The 23,794-nt window shown below is 53.4% G+C and overlaps 1 protein-coding gene across 1 annotated transcript in view; it reads left to right on the forward strand.

Annotated features, from left to right (window-relative positions):
• The first annotated feature begins 437 nt into the window (after window positions 1-437).
• LOC116942143 (histone-lysine N-methyltransferase ASH1L-like) overlaps window positions 438-23,794 on the forward strand; it is a 111,875-nt gene continuing 88,518 nt past the window's right edge. Inside the window, exons 1-2 of the mRNA XM_076066943.1 lie at window positions 438-1,502; window positions 5,009-5,752. Of these exons, the coding sequence (XP_075923058.1) occupies window positions 5,111-5,752 (642 nt within the window). The 5' untranslated portion in view covers window positions 438-1,502; window positions 5,009-5,110. The remainder of the gene's footprint in view (window positions 1,503-5,008; window positions 5,753-23,794) is intronic.

Genomic DNA, 23,794 nt, shown 5'->3' on the forward strand with positions numbered 1-23,794 from the left:
AACACCAAGTGACAATTATCTGAACCGGTCCTGGGCCTCCCCTAGGTCGACTCAGCCTCAAATGAGTATCTGGCGCGGTGTGTAAACGTCGCCGCTGGGGAGACAAAGACGGCCGGGCATAGTTGCTGGCCACATCGACCCCTCGTATGCCGTCCCGGCCTACATTAGGTGCTCGCAAACAGCACTCTGCCCCTAAAGTCTGCTCAAGGCTATACGGGCGACCTTTGTATTTGTCCGATACGTTCATGGATGCGTCTGAGTACAGACGTGTGTCTTGTATGTGCGTGTCCCCATGCGTGGTGCGTGCATGTGCGTGCGCGTGCGTTTGCTGTGCTTGCTGTGCGCCAAAGTGTCAGTGCGTGCGCGCGTGCGTGCGCGCGCCGCGCGTGTCAGTGCGCGCGCCGCGTGTGTTGCACGGGGAGGGGACTGTGCGTCTGAACACACAATGTCATTGGCTCCCACAGCCATTGACGTCTCCTCGTGGAGTGGGCCCTTTCAGGCGCCGGGATTTGGGGGGAGGCGAGTAGCCGGCGAAAGCGCGCACGGGAGAGGAGGGAATAGGAGTTAGACGCTGGTTCAGAGGCTGCCTTCCCCCCCCCTCTCTCCCTCTTTCTCCTCTTGTCATTCATTTCCAGGGGAAGCCGCGGTCGTCTCTTCCGCTGCCGCTGCTGCTCTTCCCACTTGTCTGGAACTCTTGACGGCGTGCGAGCGGCAGGCGCGGCTTCGGAATAATTATTATTTTTTGTCCCACCGAGAGGTGCTGCACGCCCACTGCCGACTGCTGCTGCTGCTGATGCTGCGCTGTAAACCCGGCGGCAACCCGGGATGATGGAACTCGGCAGCGAGACGCGCGACGGCATCGGCCGCGGGAGCCGCCGACGTCTCGGCGAGGTGGCGGCGCTTGCGCCTGAGGTTCTGTGACTTCAGTTCGCGGGGTTCGCGGATTATCGTTCACGGTCGACGCGCGCACTGTCTCCCGTCGGTGGAGTTAGACCCGTGGGCGAGAAGATGACCCAGCGTTTGTGATCATTTTAAAAAAAAATTCGTTTCTTTGCGCTCTCCCGTGGCTGGGGGGGTGGAGGCTGGTGGTCCTTCGCTGTGGTGGTTGCCCGGAGTTCCAACGTGTGGGTTGCTGCTCGGTGCTGGTTAGTAGCGGTGGTTAAGGAGTGCTGCTGCTGCTGCTGGCGGTGGTGGCCTTGGTGGTGATACTCGCGGTCGCCCGGATTCGTCCACGGTGGCTTTGCCCGCCGGTGGCACCTCAAGTGGCGGCTGTAGGTGGCGGTGCCTGGCGGTGGCTGGCTGGGGCTTCGTTGAACCACGACTGGCTCGGAAGGAAGCGATAGCGGCGCTCTGCCTCCGCGTCTACTTTGGACTGGCCCGGGAACGCGGCTCGCCCGGCCCGCTGTGTGAGCCGTCTTCAAGGAGCTGTTTGGCCTCCTTAATCTTCGGCGGCTCCCCGCCGAGACGCCTTCGCATCGCCTGCCGCTGACCCTGCTGTTAAGGTGAGAAGTCCGACTCACTCGTGCAGGAACACTCGTAACCTAGTGAGCGACTGATGGCAATTGGAGCTGTTAAACGAAATGCTCCCGTGGAAGAAGGGCATGGAGAGATGAAATCCGGCGTGCGTACCTGCGTTGTCGGCAGGGGGCAGCAGAGTAAAATGCATCGTTGTACCGTACTTCGCACAGTCTCTGTATGCTCCCCGGGACTTCACGAAAACACGCAATGGGTCAGCGTGGTGAACTGTGGACAGATAACCTTCCGCGGCCTTGGGGAGGCCCTCATCCAGCAGTGGATTGACAAAGAGCCAGTACATGTGCGTAGTCGAATTAATCCGTGCTTGTGTGTCGAGAGATACTGTAGGGGGTAAAGGCGCGGGCCCTGCAATTGCTCGCTCACGCCACTGCTGGCGGAAGGTCCACGGTAGAAGGGGTTTAGAGCCCCCTCTAGAGTGTGGAGAGTAATAACGTTTTTTGTTGTTGTAGAAAAACAGCCAACAAAATATATATTTGTTTTTGGAAAATGATTTGCGTCGGTTGGTTTAACTCGCAGGGCAAGGCTCCGCTTAAAGTTTCACAAAGTCTCGGCGCTGATCTCTCGCGCACCAACCGTGCGCCATCGTCAGTTAACCGAGTAATTCGCCTCCCGCGGAGTGTGACGCTAAAGCCGACAGGGAGCGAAACAAAAGCCCCGCTATCGGTTACCGGTAATCGTCGAGAACGGATGGCTTACAGGCCACAGCACTTACACTCGCACGGGTTGGATTACGGTGCGCGTGTTTGTTTTGATACGTTCGTGTATTAAACGCTCACTCCGAGACACGGTTGCGAGACGCAGTTGTCTCGGCGGTGCCTCCTGTCCACCTTGATTCATCAGCATCGTTCGTTACACGCTGCACGCGCCCGGTGATTGGTAAACAGCGACGCGTGACCGCCACCAGCGCTGATTTCAAATTAAGATGGACTGTCTGTGTGGGCAGCTGCGGCGGGGGGAGGGGGCATTGCGGTTAGACCACAATGCACTGACTCTACCATGAATCCAGGCTAAAGATGTCGATGATTTCTGACCACGGCTAGCATCGGTGGCGCGTGACATCCGAACTGATGTAGGTCCACATTCACCAACCCACGCTGACCGGCGTGGCGAAGTATGTTCGAACAAACACGGCGTGGACGAGGCCTCCATCCAGCAGTGGATTTCACGCAGGGCTTGTACATGCCCCGTCCGTGCAGACCAAATCACCCGATCTCGTGCGATCTCAGACGCTGCGCGGGTGTTTTTTTTAGCCTGGGGTGAACATCTCACGATGTTCGGACCGCCGTTCTTAAAGCGGGTGCTGTAGGTACAGCGGTCCCCAACGTTTTTGGCACCAGGGACCGGTTTCATGGAAGACATTTTTTTCACGGACCGGGGGAGGGGGTGGTTCATCATTGGGTCTTTCCCCCTTTTCAAAGAAGCTCTCCAGCGACGTTTGTTTTTTACTCATTTTGGCTACTAGGGGTTAGAGCTTGTGGGTTTACCAACACTGTGACTGAGACAAGTGCGCAGTGCGGGAAAGAGGCGCGCACGGAAGTGGTGAATAATAAAATAATGGGGGCGGGCCACGTGCGGACTCACCGCTCTCACCTCCTGCTGCTGCTGTGCGGCCCAGCTCCTAACAGGCCACGGACCGGTCCCGGTCCGCGGCCTGGGGGTTGGGGACCCCTGGTAGGCTGCTGCGGCTCGACGTTGCCAGATGGGGGCAGTGCAGACAAATCGGTTGTACCAGTACCACGTGCCAACGTACTGCGATCCTCGTCTTCAGCGCCCACTGAAGTCAGGTCGAACAGTCCCCTCCTGAACGACCACGCCATGCCGAGGCTCCCGACCAGCATTCAAGTGACGGATCGCCGTGTCACAACGTCGTTGTTGTGTGGTGTCTGCAACGCGCGGTTTACCAATCGGGCGCGTTTTGCGTGCACGTTTTGGGAATCCCTGGAGAGGAGGTGCGGGGTGGGGGTGTAAGGGGGTCGCTTACAGAGAAGAAGAAGGGGAAAAAAGCGACTCCAAAACACATTCGCCCCCGGCGCGATAGCTGCAGGTGTGCTTTTGTAATGCGACTCTGGGGCAAGTGGCATCGCCATCATCACCACCACCATCACACCACCACTCCGGGCTATCAATACGACGGCCTTCTCTGTTCGCACCACGAGAGACAGAGAGAGAGAGAGACCGAGGCCACTCCTTGTTGTGGTGATTATTCCCTTTGTGTGATGGTGATTCCCAGCGATTATTGTTGCAAGCTGCTGCTGTATTTTGTTTCACAAGTTTTCTTGTTTCAAGGGACGTATGTTCACATGGGACTCACCTGCTTGGGAATGATACGCCCAGGGTAACCACGAAGTTATCGCTAATGGAGGAGGCGGTGATGATGGGGGTTGTTATTTTTAATGCCGTGCCACCAGCATCGCTGACGTGCGCACGCACTGGGCGCTCCGTCCGTGTGCGCGCGTGCGCGAGTGTCTGTCGCGCTGAGCTACGGATGGAGCCCGGTCGACCGAAGTTATTCAATTCCAGGCCACGGCTAAAATCGGTGGCGGTTATCCGAACCGATCCTGAGCTGCCGCCGAGTTTCCCGGCGCGACGTGTAAACACTGGCAGTGGGAGGGACGGTAGACAGAGGTGACCGGGCGTAGCTCTGCCTATACCACCCGCTCGTGCACCGTGCTGGCCTTGACAAGATGCTCACGAACAGCACTTGGGTCTAGCAGCAGGCAGTGTGCCTCTATAGCAGGGGGGGGGGGGGGCATTGTTTGCGTGCGTCCTTGAGTGCGCATGTGTGTGCTTCGGTGCCTGGTTAGGTGGTTGGCGGGGTGTACACGTGTGTGTGCGTGGGGCCTGCACGTGTGTCGTTGTGCATGTGGGTGGGCACGTGCTTGTGTGCGTGGGTGTGTAACTGTGTTGTGCTGTGTGTGTGTACACACACACACACGTGTGTACTTCTGTTCGTGAGGTCTATGCTTTGCTTGGGGGTGGCACACGTGCGTACACACACACACGTGTGCCCGTGTGTGCCCGTGTGTGTGTGTGGGCGCGCACGTGGGGAGCGGTTAGTGTGGTGCACCACCCGAGTTTGATTCCCGTTTACGGCCAACACCAGGGACGATCTTCTGAACTGGCCCTGGACCTCCTCCCCTAGGTCGACTCAGCCTCAAATGAGTACCCGGTGCGTTGTGTAAACATCGCCACTGGGGAGACAAAGGCGGTCGGGCGTGGTGCTGGCCACCCACCCCCTCGTGTGCCGTGCCGGCCTTCATAGGAGCTCGCTAACAGCACTTTTTCCAAGTCTGTTCAGGCTATACTGGGGATCATTGTCTTTGTGCGTACGTGTGTGTTGCGTGTACGTATGTGTGCCTGTGTGTGACTGCGTTTACTCGTATGGACATGTGTGTGTGAACACGTGTGCGTCTGCCTGTGTGTCCCCGTGTGTCCATCGCTCCCCCGACACACCACGTGGGCGACGCCGCAGCCGACCCGAGCCACGTTGTCCAATGCTTCGTCCCCATGCGGCGCTGAGGCTCCCAGGCTCCCGTTCCTCCGGGACCCCTGGGTCCACCGCCGCTCCGACCCCATGGAGAGGGGTCCGGGCTCCTCGCCGGCCTCGCTAGGGGAGGACGGAGACACCGCGACGAACGCAGCGACGACCAAGACCCAGATCCATCACGCCCAGGTTCAGCGAGTTCGAGCAGAGTGCGCATCGTCGGCGGAATCCGTCGCCGCTGGCGTCACGCGCGGAGCAGACAGGCGAGTGCGGGAGCGCTGCAACCGTGCCAGAGCCCTTGCCCACGGCCATGCCCTTGCGCGTGGGGCTCTCGCGCGCGCAGGGCAGGGAGGAGCGGCTGAGACACGCCCCGTGCGCGCGCGCTCCAGGGAGTTCTCCATTAAAGAGACCAACTTCGCCGACGGGGGATTGAAGCTAAAGATCCAGAGCACGGCAAAGATCCAGGGGCAGCGGCAGCAGCAGGGGCAGCGGCAGCCACAGGGGCAGCTGTCGGGCCAGCAGGCGAGGCGCCGTGGCATTACCATCACCATCAAGCCCACGAACCCTCCACGGGCGAGCACGGGGAAGACATCATCGTTATCTTCGTCGTCGTCGCCGTCATCAGCGCCATCGTCATCGACCAGCGCCTCCTGCTGCGCCTCGTCTGGCTCCGTCAGCTGCTCCGGCTCGTCCAGCAGAGCGGTAAAGAGCTGCGCACACGGGGCTTCTGTCGTGAGTTTCACTCTTGGAATTCACGCACACGTGTGCGGCGCTGTGCATGTTATTGTGTTACAGGGTGGGTGGCAGGCCGTCCTGATGGACGGGGCAAACCTTTGTAAATTACATTGCTTAAAACGGTATTGAATGAGCTACCTGAATGCTTCATTAAGCTTGGTGCTCCGCCACCCCGTCACGTTTGATCGTGTCAAGTTAACCCTTAGCAGGATCGCTGCGTTGCATCTGGAGGTACTGATCGTGTTACCCGGACGTGTGTTGTCCCAACTGTAAATGCTTAAACAAAAACAAAACACGGAATGGGAAGCGAGTTTAGAAGTTTCTAAAACATCCCGTGAGATTAATGCCGTGAACATTTGTTTTGAGTGGGAAGTCGGTAGTCCTTATGTAGTGATAGACTGCTTTCAGACAGAGGAATGTGGAAATTCTCACCTCTAGCTCAGAGCATTCCACCATCACTGACTAAGGGCTGTCAGTGGGAGTCGGTTGTGGGCATTTCATATTAACCACTTGCTCTCGTCTATAGGGCACTGAGAAAAGTCATCACCCCTCTCAGGGTTCATGAGGTTAGATGGATTATTTTTGTGGTCATGAGATGGTGCCTGGTTTTTGTTGGCACGAAGCTGTTAGCAGTAGTGCTGAGCGTCAAAAGTAGAAAAAAAAGTTACCCTCCCGTGTAGATCTCTCGCAGTCGCACCGCTGTACAGCTCTCCGATTTGCTTTCGGGTTGTACCGCTTGTACATGATGTCCGACGTTTTGCACCGCGTGCTGAAGGATTTCTTAGGTACTGAATAGAGAGCCCATTAATTGATGTTATAAAGGAGCTCCGAGCACGTGCAGGGAAACATCGCTCCCAAAGACACAACCCGAAACCACATTGCAGGGCTGAAGTGACACTTCTAACATTTTGACATGTGGCTGAGGTGGCAGCAGTGGTAGTGGTGGGCGGTTTAAGCTGAAATAATTCCCCCAGCCAAACCCGAGGGATGATGTTCACCAACAGTGTAGCGTGGTTGGCATGAGCCTGGTGTGCATGGTGCGTGGATTGAATTGAGGCCCCCAGTCCAATATGCTTCCCTCCGCTCATCATAGCCCAGTGCCTGTGCCCCTTCAGCCCTTGGCGTAGTGTTTTTGGTATGGGCCCTGGTGCATGGATTGAAATGGGGCCCCCTGTCCAATATCCCACATCCCCCTACCTCATCATAGACTGGCGCCTGGGCCTCTCAGCCCGTGGGGCTCTTTGCATTTGCAACGCACGCACGCTGCATAGCCATGCCGCTGATGTTGACACTGACGCATCGTGGCTGTTGTGCAGAGAGCGAAGTCGGGAACGCTGACGATCGCGGCCCAGCCGCCGTGTTTATTATTGTTGGAAAATCAGAAACTGGGGTCCTTTCAAACGCTGTGAACCCCCACGGTAGGGGGTGGGGGGAACGCGCGTGAACCGTGCGCTGTTTACATTTCTTCCGTTAACGATACATGCGGTTACCGTCACCGTTCAGTGCGGTCTACGTTTTGAACATTCCAGAAATTATAACCCTGATTGGGGGGGGGGTGGGGTCGGAGCGGTGGTGGAGTAGTTTCACGCAGTGCGCTGCGAACCTAGGGTGACCTGCGTTTTATTCCTGGCCGTGGCTCACATCAGTGGTGGGCGATATCTATAGCGAGCTCTACAGGCCCGCTTTTGACCAAATGGTACTAACTTACCATCGTGGTGAAGTAAGGTCAAATCTTCACGATTTGACACGGTGTAAGGAGACCTTCGAAAAATGGAAGGCAATTTAAACAAAATGACAATTGTTGTTGTTCATGAATGCCACAAAGGAAATATTGTGCTGTGTTATCCAACTGGGCGGGTCAATGGCCTCTAATAATAAGGTTGAGAATGCAATTCGTGGTTGGGATTGACTCATCCCTCCAGGGTCGATAAAAACGAGTACCAACTTTGCGGTTACAATTTAACAGTGGTTGTCCTATGGAAATACTCAACTCTGCCATAAGAATGTCATTGTTTTTTTTCATCACTGCCTTAGGGAAGTGAAAAAGGAGACGAGTGACATGCCAGACTCAATTGACTGGGGAAACTACTTAGATATTTTCGTAATATATTATCGTTTTTTTAAACGAACTCACAACAAATCAATTATAAGAAAAAATAACCGTACACGTTTTTTTCCCCCTGATGCGGTTATGGTGATAGTATCAGTTTCATGAGGGCTTTTATTAAGATTTCCAAGTCCCACATATGGCCTGGCTTAAGGTTGCAATTAAATGGCTGAGCAGGATATTTGAAGGGAGGGATTATGCAGGATTACGGCAAATGATGTGAAATACATAATATATTGATATGAATGCGCTTTTGACTGCCGATGAGAGGCAATCCACAGAATCTGCTGGTTATTATGGGTGTGCGGCTGGTGTTTTTACTCCAAGTTTTACCTAATCATTGTAGACGCGCAGTACAAAAAATTACGCGTCTTGTTGGGAAAGCCCAGCCTCAACAAATGAGACCCATAACCTCGTTAATGCCCTCAAAGAGTGGTGACGGATTTATTTTTCACCGGTGCTCACTGCCAGAGTTGAAACTAGATCTAACGGAGCCGAGCGGTCTTGGGACCAGACTCGTGTTGACAGAAGACGTGTAACAAATCACCCCCAGGCGAAGAAAAAAATCGCATCCCACTAACGAACACGGTAAAACGTGAACGTCATTAATTGTTTGATATTCGGTCAAAATAGGCTCATATTCGCACTCAAGTGAATGATTCGCAAGTGAAGGTCAGCCCACACGTGATGGGGTTTCTTACAATCGCAGGCAGTTATAAACCGGTTGGGGTCCCTCCCGTAAACGCAGCGAGTGAATCGTAGCACCCTTTGCCAACAGTGGCCACTACGGAGAAATCTTTCCTTTTCGGAGAACGGCTAAAGTTCGTCGACCTAAAAACGAAGACATTTCCATTCAAATTGCCTCCTCTCGCTTTCTGTTCATGGGAAACCCGGTCATTGCTCGAATGCGTCTGGCTGCTGGTGATGTTACGTCTGCAGGCGATGGTGGCTTCTTAAGAAAAAAACAGGGGGGGGAATGTGGGGGGGAGGGTGGAACAAACCTTCTTGTGTGAAAGCGTGTTGTTCACATTATCTGACCAGCTGCAGTTGCACTCACGAGACGGCGCGGAGCGGCAGGGTGGCTGTCTCGTGGCGCAGAGCCGTCTAGGAATGGCAAGTCTCGCTCTCTCATAGCGCGCACCCTCGCAATCCGGTTTTCAGCGCTTACTTAACGCAGGAGCCGGTGGTGCCCCCCCCCCCCCCTGACCCCACACTTTCGAAAATAACGCAATCGCCTCAGGAGAGGGGGGGGGGCTCTCCAGGTGACGATGTAATGTTGGCTTAACCAATGTCCGGTGCTGCCCAGTGTTTAACCTTGTGTGTGTGTGTTTTACACTATTTGCGGTAGTGACAACAAATCGAGCCCGTGTTTGTATAGCCCTGCGTCGCACTTAGCGCTTCTTAGTCGGGGCCCCCGGCGAGAGGGCGCCGAGGCGATGGCCGTGCGTCCTGGCCGGCCGTGCAAGAGGTTCAAAGTGGTGGCCGCCACACGGGGCGTCCCCCTCGCTCTTCTCGCCGCGACCCCCCCCCCCCCAAGATGCCGTTAGTCCGCCCGGGTGTGCACGGTGGACGGGGGCCGCCGCGCGCGGGTTGGGCCCCTTGCGTGCGCGCGGCAGCGGTGGGCCCTGCGTTATCGTCTTCACCGTTGCTCTGTGTTTCACGCTCGCCGTGGCGCTGTCGCCTGTGCTTCTTTTCAGGAGCTAACGTTCAGGCTAATAGACTGAGCGTTCAGGCTAATAGACACGAGGGTGGTGGTTGTGGGGTAAGGGGGGGTTGGACTTCCCTGTCACATTAACGGCGCTATGAACCCAGCAGTCTGCGTTTGATTCCCGACCACGGCTATAGCGTCAGTGGCACAAATGACTTCTGGACCGGCCATTGTGGTTACCCGCGTTTTCACCAACCTGCACTTGATCAATTCGATGGAATCCGTTCACATCCCCGACCCATGACCGACAGGACACGGGGAGGCCTTCACTTAGGCGGCGGAGTGAAAACACACTCCAAATTATTACGCGAGACGGAGAGATATAGAGAGGAAGAAGGAGGGATGTGTGAATATATCTAAGACACATATACTTATACGTAAAACTAAAAGTATGAAAATAATTACGCTATTTATTTATTTATTGAGCTAACCGGCAGTGGCGCTGCATGATGAAGCTGTTTGGAAGAGAGTGAGTCACAGGCAGCAACAGCACAGCCTTTGATATGGTAATGATCCCACTGAGCCGAGGGCGCCTCTGGCAGTGGCTGTGTGATGTTTCTATTGTGCTTGTTTGCCCCAGAGTTGCTTGTGTGATGGGGGGGGGGGCAAAGGAATGAATAAATAAAGAAATAAACGTGCTGCCCTCCTTGTTTCTCTCTCTCTCTCTGGATCTCTCTCGGCTCTACGTGATGCTGAGATACGAGGCCACGAATGGGAACAAGGAGCCAGGTCCACAGGAGACCAATTAGATGCGAGATATTTAACTATTTTACTGCAGCCCTCGGCTCTAAGCTTGGGAAATAGGGCTCTGTGTGTGCGAGCGCTGATGTGTAAATTTCCCCTGGGTGCGTAAATGAACGTGGGCAACTAGCACACTTGCTGTATTTTTATTTATTTTACCGTTGCTGTTGTTGTTTCACAATAATAGTCGTAATTAGAATTAGCGGTAATGACGATATGAAAAAGCAGAAATAATTTGACCACCGATTATAATAATATCGGGGGGCGGTTGTGCACGTACCAATTTTAGTCGGCGTATATTCCCTGATCTGACACGGAGAAACGTGGACGCTCACAAAATAAAAACAACGGAAACAAAAAAGCTGAAAATGTGCGTAACGGATGAAGCAAGGAAAGATGGGCTTGGGCAGGACACCAGTGGTTGAGACGAATGATGTAGCGGTAGCCAAAAGGAGGGAGCGTGCCTTTTTAGAGAAAGCCCCCCCTTGCAAGATATGGAGCAACGAACTGGCATTTTGTCAGTGGAGACATTGGGGGTTCCTAGACTGGACGGCTTGCTCCAAGGCCTCCCCACGTCACTCGTTTCCAAACTCAGGATGATCCAAAACGCTGACGTCGGCTCGTGCGCGCAGGTGCTTGTAGCGGATCGTCGCACCGCAAAACCCTGAGAGATGGACCAATGGCTTTGGATATACCACGGGTGCAAATGACTTGCGGTGATGCGCGCGCAGACCAGATCGATGTGTGCTCAACGTCCGTACAGCAGACGGTGCGGCGTGCGACGGTGTGCCTCGAATTAGCGAGGCGCCGTGAGTGATCGGAAATCCGTTCCACATCGGGGGAGCCCGAGCCAGGCAGCTCCGCGCGATGAACCCACGACGCTGCTGGACGGCATTCACATCGGGCCCGTGGGATCGAGACAGCTGTCATAGTTTTTGTTAAAAAAATGTCGTCCCCCTTGGTTATTGTTGCCACTGAAGAGTCTTGCGAATGGCCATACGGGAAATGTACTCGTAGCGAGCAAAGCTTTTTGTTTATTTTTTTGTGGGGGGGGGGGGGGCTGGGTGGGTGGGATGGGGGGGGGGTCTATCGCTGGCCGCCCGCTGAACTTTCACTGCTTGCCGCTCGCGGCGGAGCCCATCGTCGTCCTTTGTGGTCGCGTTTGCCCCGGTATCCCGGATCTTGGCCCGCAATGCCGGGGCCTGCCCACGATGCGGAAACATTGGGCTATTAGGGCCCACCTGGTACGCGTGACATATTGGCGATTGAGACGCCGCGAAACCGCGGGACGCTTTTCTCCGCCGCGGTGACCGTCTGCTTGCGACGGCGGGGGAGTGGCGGCTCAAATTGATTAAATTGAGTAAACTCCGATTGCGGTGCTCGCCGTGGGCGAGGGGCGCCTCCGCGGTGCCGCCGCGACCCCGCGCGGAGTTTCCGATGCCGTCGTCGCCTCGCCGCGTTTGTCGTTCCGTGGCGGACAAATGTTTTACTGTGCATGACAGGGGGGGGCGTGGGGAGGATGTCGGGGGGGGGGGGGTGGGGGGGGAGCAGGCGGGGAAACAACGCTTCCCTCTCGTGGCTTTTAGTGTCGCAGCGAAAGAAAATCAGGACACGCGACGTTGTCGTCATCGGAGGCTATAAATATAATTAATTGCGTGCGTAATTAATTTGCGTCACAAGGCCGTTGTAATTTTCCTTTAAGAGTGACATTTTTTCGCACGTTGTAATTGGAGTCACCTTAAAAAATATATATATACAAATAATGAAACTGGAGAGAGTGATGCTGTGCGGGCAAGTTTTCCAGCGTGCACGTGTGTTTCTGCGGCTCCACAAAAATAAGGCAGACGCAGCCTTTGTTTCCTTGCACCCGGCTTGCATTTTTTTTACCCCCTAAGAGCCAATCGGGGCCGCTGTGGCGTAACGGACGGACGCCGTGCTAGCGTCCCTCTTCTCCGCTTCGTGGTCATTGGAGGAGTGAGGCCACAGTCTGTCACTCCAGCTTCAGAGAGAGAATGGGGAGCCATGCAGAAAACATATTGGTCCCATGGGCAGCTAGCGCCAGAGGGTCCTAAAGATTGATGCCACCAGGGCCCATAATGGGAGACTAAATGGGTGACATTCATGACAGACCATGAATGGAGGGGCCATGCCCTGCCTGAACTCTACGTACGGCATTGCGTCTCCCAGATTTGTAATTCGTATCAGGGGGGAATTCTGCATTTATGCAACGACAACTGTAAGCCATCAAGGCTACTCTAGTGGACATTGCTTATTTCCTTGACCCTGGCTGTCAAACTTAACTGGCTTTACTTGCATTGTAAACGATTCTGTAAAAAAACATCTTTTATCTCGGTTGTTGACGGGTAACATGTGTTTTGCCACGCTGGGTCATGTCAGGGTCTCTGATTGGATCAGGACAGGTGGAGGTGTTTTGGGGGCGATGATTGTTGATCTGTATAGAGGTCATGCGATCCCAGCATGCTACTGAGAAGCCTCTTGCCCTGTTTTCATGACCGCCGGGAATGGGGCTGGCTCCGTGCTGAAATAGGCACAGGCTTTGTTAGAATCTGCGTCCCCATGTTTCCGGAACCTAGCCACTGAACGGGGACCCTTTTATACGTGTGCTGCCTGACTAGAGCTGGGCCTAACTCAGAATCAGTCTTGACCTCACGGGGTCATCGCAGAAACTAAGACCGTGTTCTGCGATGTGCCTCGGTTGGTGTAATTGTCTGACCGTGATGTCATTTAGACTACTGTACGTGGCAAGACAATTCTGACATTTTATTTTAATATATATTATCCTAACCTAAATTATTTTAAAATTGATCAAGAGTATACATTCTTAATAATTTCTCCCCAACCATATGCCTTGTCTGCAGGAGTAGGGAGGCCATATAACGTTAAAATATCCAATTAATTTTGATGGGGCTCCCAAATTCTACTGCTCGCTCTATGGGCCTCCTCATGATCCCTCATATCCAAACTCGAGATGACCAAACATTCCACAGCCAGACTCCTCATCCCCACCCATAAATGAGACCACATCTCCCCAAATGCTGTAATCTCTCCTCTCCAATCCCGGATCAATCTCAAGATCACACTCGCTCCTGCCCACCTCTCTCCCCTCTCGTCTCACTCTACTCCCCTCCACGCACTCTCTCCTCCACCAACCAAGGCTTTCTGTCAAAGCCCCCATTTAACCTTCACTCATTGGGAGGTCGCTCATTCTCCTCTGCTGCCCATATAGCCTGGAACTCCCTTCCCAACAGACGTCCGTGTTGTCGACTGGTCAAGTCCAGGCTCCAGGCCTTCCTTGTTTCCCCTCTGCCTATGTTTGACCGCCTCTACCTCTCTATAACATAAATATGCCCACTATTTTCTTTCCAGCGTCCTGAGATGTCACATTTAGTTGCTGTATAAATCCACGTTGCATTATGTTATTCTTGGGTCACCGCTGGGCTATCTCTGGCCTGGCAGAGACCAGGTACAAGTAATAATGGTAATTAGGCATGTGTGTGTGTCTTAATTTTCTACATCTCCTACTGGTCAAAGATAACCCCTCGCGTGGTCTCTGCTCTGTTGCTTAGTCGATCATCCCAGCGACAGAACTTTGCCCAGCATAGCAGGATGACTTTCTCTTTCCAGAAAATACAGGCAACCCTCGCCCAACGCTGCTGCTTTATTGAACTCGCTTTTCGGCGATACACGGTTTACCTGAGGTCTGTTATCTGGAACACAGGAGTGATATTTTCGTTCTATGCGGTTTTATGCTACTAAGAGTCTCATCTCCACGTCGATAATTAGTGCGGTGAGAGTGCTGCATCCGTTGGAAGGTGTGAATGAATCGACTGTGAGAACGATGTAGTTAATACGTATGTTTTTTGTGTGTTTTTTGCGTGTGATAATGTAACACACTCAACTCACCCAACGGCACAACGAAAATGTTCCCACGTTGTCGTACACATCTAGCCGTCCAGTTGTTGAGGATGTCAGTCGTATGGACGCCTATATGGCGAATCATTCACGTTAAAGTGACAGTGTTAGGGGCGAGCGCCGGGTTGGGAATTCAGTGTCATGGGTCGAGGGTTTGGGTGCGTGTGCTGCGGTGCAGGAAGAGGAACGGAGACGCAGGTTTTGTGCCGAGGTAAAATTTAAAGAGCACACACACGCACACGCAAGGGCAGAAATCACGTGGAATTAGTTCAACATAGTGGGGGGGGGGGGGGGGTGATGATTTCAGAACCAGGAACGCAACTCTATTTTTCCCATAAGCTCTATTATTTTTTACGCGGTTTTGCCCAACATGGGATTTTTCCAGGAACGTAACCAGAGGTCTTCCTGCAATACTTAATTAAACATTTGTGTCTATAATTTAAATTAGGAGGAACACGGTTTGCTCGACTGCATGTTTACCACTGACGTCGCTTGTTATTTTCCAAGTTTAGTTGAATGTGTGCAGTGCAACAATCAATTTTGCGATGTAACATCTACTAAAGGACGGACGGTTGGTTGATTACGAATACAATATGAACCCTGTCTAGGAAATCCGCGGCCCCTTCTGTTGCCGCGTCTCTCCTCCCCCCCATATTTGGATTGATGTAAACATTGCAATGAATGGGAAAATCTGTCACCATGATACTTCCTCAGAGGACCCGGCTGAAATTTGCTTTTTGCAGCGGTCTCTCCAAAATGCTCGCGAAATCCCTTCATCCCGAGTTTAGTTTCTCAATCGCGGCGCACCGTGTCATCTCGGAGGCAGCGGGCACGGCATATCTCGTGCGCAAACGCGACAAAAAATACGCGAACTCACTAACAGCAACAAAACGTCTTTTTTTTTTACTTATTTACTCACGGACGTATTTGTTAAAATTTACAACAAACAAACAAGAAATGCCCAGGAATAAACCGAGAGAGAGAGAGAGAGTCGAGAGAGCAGCGTAATCCTCTGTGTACTGGAGATTAAACCACTCGGGATCTGAAAAGGCGCGTTCGCCATCGTCGGGCTGGGATGCCCGTCTTTTGTGTTTCCTCCGCGTCGCCGCTGTTTACGTGGGATGAAACGAGAGAGGGGATAATCCACCGGGATTACCGAGACCCAAACAGCAGCTGCGATGCAGCCCAGCAGAGTTCCCCTCCCCATCTCCCACTACCCACCCCCCCCCCCCATTCTCCCAACCCAAGCCCAATCTGTCTCTTGGGGAGATGGTGGGGAGCAGGGGGGGGGGGGGGCGAGACGAACGGTGGCAAGAGTGCCAAAAAGAGGAAGGATAGAAACAAAGAAAGAACGAAATTGAGAAGAGCTCCACTGAGGTATGCCCGCACGCACGCCCGCCCGCCCGTCTGGTGGCTGTGAGTTTGGTTTCAGAGAGCTCGGGCAGCATTGACAGGCCGCGTTGCCGGACATGTACTCGCCTCGTTCAGATCTTGATGATGTCTAAGGCACCTGGGAAAATTGTCTCAAGTATCGGTCAGACGCCGAGTCCAACCTCGAAGTTTTCCAGGTGAGCACCCGGAAGGAGTTTATTTATTTATGTTTGTGTACAGAGTGTCTGGCTGGGAGCACTTGTGCCTGAAGTGCATCATTTATTATAATAATAATAATAATCCGGTGAATTCCTATGGATGTGCCACTCAGAAATATATATGCGATCCTCAGACATTAACACTGTACCCTAAGATAGTGTAAAATTGGCTTAGTCTGGTTGTATTGAGCATCAGACATCAACACTGAACCCTAACAATCATAAACGTGCCTTAGGCTGGTCCTCTTTAGCCTCAGTAATAATAATGTCTGCTCTACATTGAAAACGGATGCAACAATTATAATAGCGTTTATTTTCACTCAAGATGCTTCTCAGGAGGGGCTTGCATTGCGATGTTGGTCAATCATATTTTAAAGAGTGCTTGGCCTGCAGGAGGAACATCTGGAGGAAACCGACCATAAATACGGGCAGAGGGGTTTGTGGACCCCCAGTAGCTCACGCTGACATCTCCGGGCCACCTCACAGCCCAGTGGGTTTGGGAGTCGTTTTCAGATATCTGCGTGTTCCACCAACCCCCCCCCCCCCACGGTGGATGAGTCCCACGCGCGATAATTTTTTAGGTTTCCCAGCCACCAGCAAAAATGCGCTTCACGGGTGAAAATCTCCGTTTAGTGCCGACACTGTCCTGACGAGCCGCTACCTTTGGGACACGAAAATATATGATGCCTCCTCTCGTTTACTGCCATGCACGTGTCCCACTGTTTTGTGCTAGGCGGGAGGGTCATTGCCCGAGACATCGCCTGTTATATACGCTTTCCTTTAAGGCCACACAGTGTTGTTATTTTGCGAGTTGTGCTTGTGCCCTACTGCTAATGCTGAATCACCAACAGTGGATGGCACTTTGGGCTATGAACCCAACGATCCAAGATCCTGTTCCCAGGTACAGCTGACATCAGTCACGGCGATATCCGAACCGGGTCCTGCGTCCTCTCTTCACCAAGCCGTGCTAAAGTATTGTCAAACAACCCCCGCATGGGGAAGCCTTCATCCAGCAGTGGATGGACAAAGGCCTGCAATTGATGGTGCATAGCAGATGATACAATCCAATATTTTATCGTATCATCGTAAATGTTGCGAGTGGCTATAGGAGAGATTTTTTTGACAATTACATCCCCTGCAAGTAGTATCTTTCATTAATTTCCCTGTGGAATAAAGTAAGTAGTTGTAATCAAACCAAAATGATCAAATGTATAATTAAATAGTCTCCATGACGTGCAGACGAGAGGTTTTTTTTCAGGATATGGTACCACAACCCGTCACAATAGTGGATTACTTTTTAATATTATTTTGGGAATGTAGCGGCCACAAGTGGCTGCGGTTGCTGCAGGAACCCATATGACATACATCGCATGCCAAATGAAGAACATCGACTCCCAACACAAGCGAATCGATGCGTCTATCACGAGCCTAAGAATCCATGTCAATCGATGCGTCGCTACTCCGCTAAATCAGACGTTGCGCTGCCTCTGACCATTTCGCACCGCGCGAAAAGAAATCGGCCGATAGACGTCCGTTGGATGCAAGCGGGTGAGAGGAGAGAGAGCCGAGGCAAAATCCTCATTCGCAGGCGCGACTTGGGTTCATGCGTTCACGTATTGTGTGGGTTGCGCGCGCGTCCCAATTAATAAATGAATCGATGGTTTCCCCTTTTTACATGTTCGGGATGCGGCAGCCACCCCGGCGCCGGTCCCAAAGCCCACGTTGCAAAGCGACCATCGCAAAACGTCCGTCGGCGCCTTTGCCCGCCCGCTCACAGGGGGAGGCGAAGCGTTTTCCACCATAGATCTCCCGTATGCCACCCCCTACCGCCCGCCGGTCTAACCGCGTCGCCCCAGCCGCGGCCCGCCACGCCCGCACACAGTGTTGGGTTTGTTAACCACGCTAACCTTTCGCTTGTAATAATAACCGCGGCACCAGCTGGCACCAGTTGAGGGGGTCCGCCAGCTCGCTCCGTGCCTCTAATGAAACCGGCGGTCCCGCGAGGGGCCGGGCGTTAATTTAGTTGACGGCAGATGTCTGCGTGTACGTCATTAGCGGGAATAAATTCTTGCCAAGCGGAGGCTTCCCCCCCGCCCGCCCGCTCCGGTCGAAGCTCCGAGCTGTCGGAGCTTCGACCTTGCGTTGAGAAGGAGGAGGAGAAAGAGGAGCAGTCATCGGGGCCCCAGTGGCCCCGGCGGTTGGGCGGCCCACGAGGGCCACCGATGCTTAACCTCCGAGGCTGATGGGGCCACCGTTGTGGACCCTGACCCCCGCGCTTCCCAGCGGAGGGCCCGCCCGCCGCCCACTGTGACTTAACCGACAGCAGATGTTTGTGCAATGGGATCCAGGAGGTGGTCGCTCTCCCCCCCCATCCACCTCGCCCCATCACAGCCGTTGCACTGTAACCCTGAGCTGCGCAAACATCGGCCACTGGCTAAGTTTTTTGCTCTTTCACGCATTGTTATTATAATTATTGTACTGGGTGCTTTCTCACGGCTATGCTTGGGTCTCTTAAGTCTCTAGAATTAACACTGAACCTTAATCCCAGAGGTGCCTTAGTCTGTCTCTCTGAGCCTCAGGCATTAACACTGAACTTTAAGAATCCCAGAGGCCCTTTAGTCTGGCTGTCTGAGCCTCAGGCATTAACACTGAACTTTAAGAATCCTAAAGGTGCCTTAATCTGAATATTATTGCATCGGTGTATTTATGTGTTTATATACATCTCCTTGCTCATTTGTATATAGCATATATAAAAGAATAATGCAAATGAAACTTTAACAATAATCTTGATATCTGTGACCAAGCGTGAGCTGTGACGTCATATCCCACGTGCCATAGATTTTTCACCTACAGGCAGCCCATTAAGATAGATCATTAATATATTATCAATAGAGTTCACCTGGTGAAGCAACCAGGTCTCGCCATAGTAATGTAGAATTTTCACCATTGGCCCAGGTCCACCAATGGAGGAACGCATGATTTAGAGATGTCGATCAAATCGCTCATGGAAGCCAAGCAGCGTAAGTCGGGTTAGTACTCGGATGGATGTCTGCCCAAAAGTAGCAGGTGTTAAAGGGTTGGGCAGCTCGGAGGCGATCAGATGGCAGTACATCAGTGGATACTGAACTCCATCCTTGTGAAGCTTGCTTTTTTATATCAGGCAAGGCCCCACTGAGCTATGTAGCTCTTTTTCAGAAACGACCTGGCCATGAATAATAGTTCAACGAAGTGGCTTATCACGTGGAAATGTATGGCAGCCACATACTCTATAAATGCATGTTTCTAAATGTGGAGGGACAAACCGGAGGACCCGTACAAAAATCCATGCGACCGCAGGGAGAACGTCCAAACTTCAAATATACAGGTGTCAGCATCGAGATCGAACCCACGACCCCCTGTATGCCAGGCGAGTTAGTTTATATCTTGCCACCATTGCTTTGAGACTGTTATCCCCTGGTATGCGTGGTGGGTTTTCTCCGTGGATTTCTTCCGTGGGTCCTCCGATTTCTCTCGCAAGGAGCCCAACGCTCGCGAGTGGAACTGACCAAACATACAGATGCAGGCGCAGTGAGGTTATTTCAAGTAAACAAGCGACAGCCATTGTTGTTGGTAGATGCTTGAAGCCTTGCTGCTCAACGGAGCAGGGAGACGGAGTGCTGCAGACCAAGACGCTCGCATATCGGCACGTGGATTTGTGTTTATATCAGTTGTAAATCGCCGAACTATGGAGTGAGAGGAGTAATTTAGTTTATGGGGAGAATACGATCAGTTTGCCAATTAATTTCAGGTGTTTTAGGCAGCATGCTGTGCCCAAATGTTTATTTAGTTTTCTTAAATTTTTGACCGATTTTGTCATAATTGTTTTCCCAGCGTGTGAACACAAACAGTTTTTTTCCCCCCACCCTTAATCGCTCTACGATAATGAGACCCACGTGAATCACTGTGCAGCGAACAAGAAGGGGCCTCATCGGGCCTCCGAGTTTCATCCTCCAAGGCTCTATCTTACACATCCACTTTGCTGCCTTTCCTTCTGACTTGCACAGAACTGTTCGATTGAGTGCTTCCTGAATAATCCTGCTGGTAGTGATACGCAACTGGTTAAGGTGAAAGCATTTCATGTCGATATGCATTTTTGGTGCACAGCTATCAATGATCATAAAAGACATTCGAAATCCCTGCACACCACAAAAAAAGTCTGATTTGATCTCAAATGGAAACTTGAGTCCCTCGTGTTGCCGGAACACATTCTTGCCGCGCGTGCCATAAATCCGCACGGCAATCGAGCAATTGACCTCTGTGAGCCGATATTAAAACCGTGCCAGATCACTTCCCTTCCGAGTTACCAAAAAAAAAACGTTCATCTCAAACAGTCGCAGCTGAACATCTGCTCTCCGTTACTCCGGCAACATTGTGGGAATATAATTCGCCGAGAAGGAAACATGACGTGAGAAGTTTGCTCAGCAGGCTGTACGTCACTCTGCGTCGCTGTTCACTGCACCGGCCGCGGTGGATCTTGGCTGGGCGGTCGACACGTGACATCCCACCGAGTCGATGATTTTTTTTAAATGGATTATTTGGCTCGAAGCTTGTACGTTGAGTCGTGCGTGTAGTAATTGATTCCGATTCGTATTCATGGATGCCCTTAATTTAGGCTGTGAAGCCCTCACTTTAGCCCCAAGTATTTTTTTCAGAATGGTCCCAATACATTGCGATGTTTGACCAATTCCATCGGTCAGTTCGGCTTCATGTGGGAGGATTATCTGGAGTATCTGGAGAAAACCCACACTTACAATGGGGTTACATTTCAAAGCTTCACAGAGATAGATTAGATCATTCATTGGTGTACGGTCGAATTCTGGCCACCTGACAGCCATACCTGTGCATGTAATTGGTTCACGTGGCCCCTGCAGCCATTGGTTGCACTATCTTCACCGTAAAGTCAAGAAATTGGGATTCTTGAATCGAGTTATGATCCCTATTCTTGAGAGTTCATCGAGTCGCGGGAGGATGGCATCATTAGGATCCTATTAACCATCATGTAAGGACCCCTCTCTCCACCTTAGATTGTCCTGCATTGTGCTTGTGTACGCTGTCCTATTGCAAACCATACAAGCAGCCCCCGGCATGGCCATTGTGAGCCGTCGCCTGCTCGGCAATGTTGCACAAAGGGGAAAATTCTTCGATGCCGCCCATGACGGACGGCATGTGGAATTATGCCGGTTGTTTACGATGATTGGACTGGGTGGTTAATCTCTCGGCATTGACCCGGCGGTTTTCTCCGTGCACGTCTCTGGTGGACACTTCCTCGGCGCTCGAACCAAAAACGCAGCCGCTCGTGCCGGGTGCGGGCGCGAGATCGCGACACTTCACTTGCAAAGAACGCTTCGATTCGCGTGAAATCGGCCGCAAAAAGGTTCCCCCTCCGCGCCGTTGTTCCCGTCGGGGCGGATGGCGGGCGAGCGCCGCGTCTAGAAATCGAACCCCGACGCGGCAAGCCACCAGCCGCGGTGGCGCTCGTTTATCCGGCAAAATCCGGCTTTAGCGGCGCGAGCGAGGCGGCGGGCGACCACAAGGTGGTGCCACGGGGCGATCGGCGGCCGCCGCGCGTCATCTTGCCGGGGCCCTCGCTCTCGCGCCGACATCGCGCGGAGCCCGCGTGCGACGCCCTGTCCCGGTCCGCCGCGCGAGCCGCGGAAGGCGGTGGCGGTTCGCAGTCCGTGCCTCGTCGGTCCTCCTCGCTGGCTGTGCCCGCTTAGTCGCCAGGGTGGCTACGTAGGTGAACGCAACAAAAGAACTGGAGCGCTGCCAAGTTCGCGGCTTTCAGTGGCTGACGGGCCGTCCGCGACTCCATTCTGCTCCTCTCTCCTGCTGACAGGCATGTGATTTCAACGCCAATGAACGCATTCCACCGCAGTGGAAGCGCTCGCCTAGGTGTCTGCTCTTACGTTTTTAGGGTCCTTCAACTTTATTTTTTTTACACGCGCGGGTTTTTCGAGACGCGACTCCTCGTCTCTCCTCTCTGTTTGCGTCACTCGCGAAGTAAGCGGCGGGGACCTGGAAATATATTTTGAGCGAAAAAATCCCTTTTGGCGTCATAGCGGGCAGCGCTGATGTTCGCAGACGGCAGGCTGCGCAGCGACGGGATCGGGGACTATTTCGCCTCGAATCGCGCGCAGACACACGGCGGTGATGGCAGCCGTCCAACCACTCCAGCTGGACAGAGCCGCGCGCCGTATTCCCTCCCCGGTTCTCTTTTACGGTTGCGGAGGAGAAATCTGTCATGCGCACACTGCGCGCGGGCGCGCCGGATTCCGCTAAAGATGGCACCGGCGCTGGCGACGCATTCCGCTTCGTGCCACGCTGCGCCATCTCCGCCGTCGTTTCGCGATCGCCCGTAGCGCTTCCCGTCTGATTTTTTGCGGTGAGTGAGGGCGTCCTCGTTTGTTTGAGTCGATGGGCGGGTAGAGGAGACGCGGGCTTTGCTTTTCAGGTAAATACGAATGGGCTGAAGCGGCAATCCGAAAATTTGGCGTCGTCCGCTTTCGGCCTGCATGGCGGTGCGGTCCGTGCGCGCGGTAGCGGCCGCCCCGCTCTGCGTCGCGATGTCCAAGTTCGATAGTCGAGTCTGGCGGACATCTCCGCGCGTTGCTTTTCGCCCAAAAGACCGCAAACATTTAATTCCCCGCATTGAAACCAGGTGTTGGCGCCCCCCCCCCCCCCCCCGCGTTGCAGCAAAACGAGCGGCCGCCACCGTCTGCGGTTGGCGGCAAGCGAGGTTTACGGACCCCCGTCTCTCTCCACCGCATTTCCCCACGGCGCCAGCGCGGCCATTTTAGGGCAACGCTGCCGCGGCATCGCGCCCACGGAGAAGGGGGGGCCTGGTGCGCCGCGCGGCGTAGGCACGGCGGCGGCGGTGGCTGTAAAACCCCCACAGTGCCACAGACCCCATTGGCAGCGTATAATGGGAAAAGAGGTGGGGGCGAGGAGTTGGGGTCGGGAGGGAGAGAGAGCGGGCCCGACTACCGCATTGTGCGGAGATGTGAACCGTCCGTGACAGATGCAGCGTTGGACAGGTGCCAGGAGCGGCATGGAAATTAAGAAGTGCCGCCTCTTTGTGGGGTGAAAGGGAGACCGCCGTGGGATGCGTGCGCAATCGTCCCAGGGAAGAGAATGCGCCGGGGCGCTTTTAGCTGAAACGAATCTCATTCATTCCGCGGACCCCCGCTAAAGCCACCCCGCTTGGGGTCCGGGGCCCGGGGTCCGCGGGAACCACCTCGCCAGGGGCCCTGCTGCCACCTTGCCTGGCGGCGGTGGCAGTGGAAAGGGGACCTGTGGAGGAATGGAAGAGATTCTGCGTTTCCGATGGTTGGCGCTGGGGCAAAACGATCGGATGCCGTCAGAACGCGTCGGTCTACGCAATCGTAGCATGAACGCGAGTCCCCCGACGTGCCAGGTGGCATGTTGGTGGAGGGTTGTGAGGTTTAAGAGGAAGCATTTATCGGCGTCGGTTTAACTGGGTTTTATCTAATGGGTTGGCGTGCTCATGGTGCGGTGGCTGCGATACGCACACGGTACGACGATTGGCGGCGATGTAGGCAGGCGTGGAGGCCGCTCGTTACGTTCATTTTTATTTCGCCAACATGCTGTAGTGCCACCAACTGTTAGTGCTGGATATTTGCAGCGATGTGGAAAAATGTGGCAAATTTTAAATTATGGAAACGGAAAGAACCCAGCTAATTTAAGAGCTCATTATTCGATACAATTTGTTACAGCCAGCGCCGAATTACCTGTTCGGAGAGACAGATGACGGAGTCGGTGTGTAATGATTGCCATTGCTGTGACATAATGATTGAATGTTCTCTAATACTGTAATTATTATTATTTTTTCCTTCTGTGGTTTAACGTGTGCGTGCAAGCATGCGACTCTGAGCCATCGTTGCCCAAGCTGTTCTGCAGCTCCA

The sequence above is a fragment of the Petromyzon marinus genome, chromosome 13 (assembly GCF_048934315.1).
Source record: "Petromyzon marinus isolate PM22_M1 ecotype Great Lakes invasive population chromosome 13, UKy_Petmar_22M1.pri1.0, whole genome shotgun sequence".
Classification (NCBI taxonomy): domain Eukaryota; kingdom Metazoa; phylum Chordata; class Hyperoartia; order Petromyzontiformes; family Petromyzontidae; genus Petromyzon; species Petromyzon marinus.